General features: G+C 47.9%; 1 protein-coding gene across 1 annotated transcript; it reads right to left on the bottom strand.

Annotated features, from left to right (window-relative positions):
* Positions 1 to 4,149: 4,149 nt before the first annotated feature.
* On the bottom strand, positions 4,150 to 4,806 carry LOC135384207 (uncharacterized). Its single transcript, XM_064613425.1, has one exon. It carries the CDS (start codon positions 4,804 to 4,806, stop codon positions 4,150 to 4,152), a length of 657 nt encoding a protein of 218 aa, XP_064469495.1.
* Between the last annotated feature and the right edge of the window lie 651 nt (positions 4,807 to 5,457).

The following is a 5,457-nucleotide window of genomic DNA, read 5'->3' as shown; positions in this document are numbered from 1 at the left end:
ACAAATTAAAGAACTAACTGCAACTGCAAAATATTTATTATTTAATTTCAAAACCTGGCACTACAGCAGACGCAGGAGCACGAGGACGTCACAATACAGACACTTCAGCCGTGGTGAACGACATTTACTTTCAACGAGGTATACTCTTTGCAGTCCTCATGTTGTTGCAAGTCCCTATCAGTACGTCGAGAACGTTCCTATTCCTTTCCGATATCTGAGAATGACACGTCAGCGACGCGGCTGTGGTAAATCACAGGCACATGAGGAAGTAAAACACGAGGATGAGAAAGGATTAAGCAAAGAAAGGAAAAGCAAAGAACCGTTGAACCGTGTTGTGGAGACAGACAGACGCTGCGATCAGCATTGCTAGACTGTCCAGCAAAAACGTAACAACGGAAACTTTGTACACTGTAAATCTTTTCACACCACTAAAGGTGCAAAATGGGTGTAAAATGGCTGTACACAGCAGTAATACACCCTTTGTGCACCCCAAAAATCTGTTTGAGAGCTCTTGAGGGTGTAAGAATGGTGTATTACACCCTTTTCTGGAATATCTCGGTTAGGGTGTGATACAGGGTGTATTTAGGGTGTGTTTGAATCTTGAACATACATTTACTTTGTTCACTGAAAGGAGATCGAATACTCCAGACATGACAGGCGAAGGAGCACATTACATAACAACAATTATATTTTGACGATGAAGTGGGCAGGTTTTTCACATTACATAAAATTACTTACGAAACACTAGAAGAACGCATGACATTACGAAATAATAAACACACGGCAGACTAACAGTCAGGCGTGGATTAATTCAGGCACACTAAGGACACTCGACATAAGTTAAGAAATAACATAGGCAATTAGATAGCGCGTCACATGAATGGACATAAGAAAGGCACTAAGTAAGTAAGGCATTGTAAGCGTTTTACAACTCTATCAAGTACGTCAAAACATCAGAGGGCAGGAAGTCCTACTCTGTTTCCTAAATCCCTGGACAATAAAAAAGAGAGATATAGTTTGAGTTGTGACAAAATGTTGCTTCTGCTCTTATATTATATTGCAATTAAATGTTACGATGCATTTGTAGTGTACACTGAAGCCAGTTTCAATTTGCAGGGCTGTCAAAAGTACTTTACAAAAGTACATCTCAATTACAGTAACAGAGAACTTATGCTATAAATTATTTAGCCATTTTGGAGTACTACGCACACCAATGGTGCATGGTTAACTTTGAACCGAGATCAAGGGTTAATAATTCTTGAAGTCAGCCCTCAAGTCCTCCTTTAAAAATGTTAGTTGGTGACGTGATAATGAATCAGTTACAAGTACTTCGTTTAGCAAAACAGAGTTAATTAAGTGTTAAATTCCAATCTTGGTTCAAATATAAATTGACATTTGGAAACGTAGTCACCAAGTAGTATACTAAAACGTTATGAACACAGTTCAGCTGAATGACACTGATGAAAATTATCTTACTTACTCCTCACATATACAATTGAGACATGAGTATAACCTACAAATACATCTATGCCCACAGGTTACTTAACCCTTCAGGAACAAACTAGTAATTATAATATGCTGTGACACCAAAGAAAAAGCAATGAGAAAAACTTGCAGCAAACAAGAAATGAAAATATGCTGAGATCAACATTTCTACAAGTAAGCGCACTGATGGCAAAGCATCCCTAATACCATGCATGACGCAGATCGAGATCCAGTGGATTACTTTCTATTGTATTTTCTCGGAGCACTCCATATCCATCTTGTGAATGGGCGACAGGTGGTAAAGCGGAATTTCCTGCAGAAATAAGGGTTTTCCGTCCAGTTTGCCGTTCAAGTAGCGCGTAAAGACCACACGGCGCTGCCGTGTATGTTGCCATGCTCTTCGGTTTCTCGGATGTATGTAAAAGACACTTCAGTACTTCGGTGTCAAGGCACAGTATTTCGAAATATTCGTTAGTTCTGATGCAATTGTCTGTCTGCTTTTCACACGCATTCTCTACCTCTCGCCAGCAAAAACCGTAGTATCCATCCGTAGTATCCGTCGGTTTGCATTTCACACATGAACACCTGCACGACGAAAAAACAGCGCTTGTTTCGGCTTACACAAGTGCTTCTCCCTGTCCATGTTCACTGCACGGTGAGCTACTGCTGAGGACGAATGTGAGTCCGATTAATCTCTGGACGAGGAATCTTCTGCTGCGAAGAACACACTTTCCAGCACGCTAACGCACGAACCACAGTTCTGTGTGAGCGGCAGTTCTCGAATGCGGAATTCCAGCGCACTCATGTTCAAGAGGCTCGACATTCTCGACGTAAAAATTGGTCACAAATGCCCACTGCCATTTTCGTTTTCGCCAGATTAGCTCCCGGAAGTGCGCGTATTACATGCGTCCTCGACAGATGGCGCAGGGTCATGCAATTGTTGACAGACTGCCCGGTTTCCTACTAGGTCCCTGGACATGCAATTATGGAAAATTCGATTACAGAAAAACAGCGGCGATTTCAGCGGAGTTCTTTGATATTTGAACTTTTGGAGGTTAAGGCTTTTCGCTGAACATAAAGTTTCGCTAGGTTTATATTCACTTTTCGGTCCCTTTAACAGGTGCTGGCCGATTATACCGGCAGTCGGGAACGATACCTCGTCCTGACAGACGTAACAGGGGTGCTCAGACATAGATGAGCCTAATGTTACAGGAATACGATAGCACCCACAGTTTTGTAGAGGAGCGCCTGTTATTCCGACCAGTTCCACTCCCCTAGCGTCCTTATTGTATACGCATCTCGCCAACCTCGATTAATCTGGTCCAAAACGCTGTCTTTAGCAAGGCTGACTTTGGATCCCGTGTCAATCAGGAACTGACAAGATAAATTGTCTGTTTTCCCCTCTATCACGGGACACGTCTCTTCGCCAACTCTCACCACCAGAGCCCCAATCCTCCCCTCGTCGTGAGTGCCGACGTGGGGCTCACTCAGTTTCTCGAGTCCGTCTGGCACCCGTTATCCGCACGATCCCTCCGTTCGCCTCCAGGCCGTGTATACGTCCGACCATTTCTTCCCCTTTCATTTGCACGCGAGTTACAATTTCATGAGAAATGTCCCCTTTTGTGACGTCCCTAGTTTCCGATACGACGGAGCACAGAGAAAAGGGGGAAACACTAGCGTAGGAACCCGCAGATGGAGGAAGAAGCCAAACCGGAGTTCTGCCAACAAACAAAAAACATTTATTTAATAAACGGTGCTCTAAATATAAAGGTAACACAGGAAGGCCTACCCTATAAATTGCACAAAAGGAATGACACCGTCGGAGTGTGCTATAGACTATTGCATAAGGTTATAGATTATTGCACAAACTTTACACAGCTCTACGTATGAAAGGGGGTCAGCCTGTGCACTATACTAGCCGCGACGCCAACTAAACACCAAGCCCACGGTCGGACCAGCCCTACCACGACAAGGACTCAAACTGTCGGACGGTGGAAAGTTCTCACCAGGCTGTCTTGTGATGCAGCGATGAGTCGTGTGGTGACCTTCTTTCGGGGCTCGTTCGTCGAAAGTACGGGGATACTCTTGGGAGAGGCCGCTGACGAAGCACTGCTATTACTCTAAGATCCCCTAGCAAATATTCAAATCGGAGGTGGCACTCGACAGGCTTTTGGCGGCGTTGATAAGAGTTGCTGTTGATGCCCGATGACAGGACAAGACAAGGGCCTCAGGTGTCCGAGTTCAGAATGCGATCTAGGCACTGGCCCTCAGCTGAAGAGGTAGGGTCGTTCGCGGAAGATTTGTGATGTACAACGGATTCGGCGGCAACCTACGTTCCGGCGCTATGTCGGCTTTCGGTGGCGGCCACGTCTGTACTTTCTTCCTCAGACTCCTCGATCTCCTTCCGCTGTTGTCTCTCTCCTCACTTTATAACTTTTTCTCGTCCACCGGACGAATCTCGCATAGGGGTCCAATGTCGCACTGAAGGCCAATCACGAACGCCGACTCAGTATCGCGTCAGCAACCACAACCAGCAAAGTCCACCAACCAACCACCCAATCAGGAAAAAACGGTTGTTTACACAAACTTCAAAGGACATGTGGAATGAGTGAGGCGTTTGACCGTTCAGGCTGGAACAACTTCGAGAACTGACTCGATCGTCTTTTATTCACGCACCGACCGGGTAGCGGCATTCGTCTTCTTCGCCACAGTAGCCCTCCCCTCAGAAGCGACAAGGTCGCTCCAAGACATGTGCTTGGGTTGGTGGGAGGAGGTGGTGAGTTTGCAGCTGTCAGAACTTAAGGGGAAGGACAACGGTAGGGTGGGCGGCTCGATGAAGGCAGGCTTGAGCCTGTCGATAGAAATAGTTTCCCTGCGTCCGTTGCAGTCGAGAACGAAATATTTGGGAAGGCGCTCTAAAACGTGGTATGGTCCAGTGTATGGTGGTTGTAGGGACCTCCTTAGGGCGTCCGTCCGTACGAAGACTTGGGCGGCGGACGAAAGATCTGGGGAGACGACAGCCGGACGAGTGAGATTGGCTCTGCTTGGTGTCGGTTTGATAAGAGAGAAGTGCCGGCGAAGCTTGTCAATAAAGTCGATGGAAACCGAACGGGTCGGGGTATCGGAAGCGGAAGCGTCGAAGAACCCGGCAGGAAGTCGAAGACTGGTGCCATAGACCAGCTCGGCGGACGTGCAGCCGAGGTCCTCCTTCCACGAGGTGCGAAGCCCCAGCAAGATTACTGGAATGAAATCATGCCAATGGGAGGGATCTTCGTAGGCCATAATTGCAGATTTCAGGTGCCTATGCAACCGCTCGACCATCCCGTTGGCGCTGGGATGGTACGCTGCTGTGCGACAACGAGTTGTACCGAGGAGCTCCGAGAGCGTTGTAAAGAGCCGGGACTCGAACTGCCTGCCCCTGTCTGTTGTTATCTGGGAAGGAACGCCGAAACGCGCTATCCAAGTGAACAGGAAGGCGCGCGACGGTCTCAAGACAACTCCGACCTATCCCCCTTGCGGGATGAGATACGCCGTTTAGCGGACCTGCTGGATCGCTCCCTTTCCCGCGACCAACCCTCTTCCCGTCGCCCGGGCCAACGCCGTGCTAGAAGCCGTTCCCCGACTCCGCCATCTTCCAGGCGTCCAGAGCTTTGCTGGTTCCATAGGCGTTTAGGTCGTCGAGCTCGCCGCTGCGAATCACCCTGTAACTGGCAGGGAAACGCCGAAGGGGATTACTAGCGGCGACCCAGGATCCCCACTCTACGAACCCGTGCCGCCTTTTCTTCGTCAAAAACCGTTGCGGCAAGGAAAACTTTCTAGTGGACACCGGAGCAGAGGTTAGCGTGCTACGCGCCACACCGCAAGACAGAAGGCACAGCCCGCTCATGTATTTAACGGCAGTAAATGGTTCCCTCATTCCTGTCTGCTACCGTCGTTCCTTGCCTTCGGATTTCGGTTTACGAAGTGTTTTCC

The sequence above is a fragment of the Ornithodoros turicata genome, chromosome 1 (assembly GCF_037126465.1).
Source record: "Ornithodoros turicata isolate Travis chromosome 1, ASM3712646v1, whole genome shotgun sequence".
NCBI lineage: Eukaryota > Metazoa > Arthropoda > Arachnida > Ixodida > Argasidae > Ornithodoros > Ornithodoros turicata.
This window is presented reverse-complemented; position numbering and strand designations above follow the sequence as displayed.

Excerpts from the sequence above, each read along its gene's own strand:
- LOC135384207 (XM_064613425.1), bottom strand. The coding sequence starts at position 4,806 with ATGGTCGAGCGGTTGCATAGGCACCTGAAATCTGCAATTATGGCCTAC.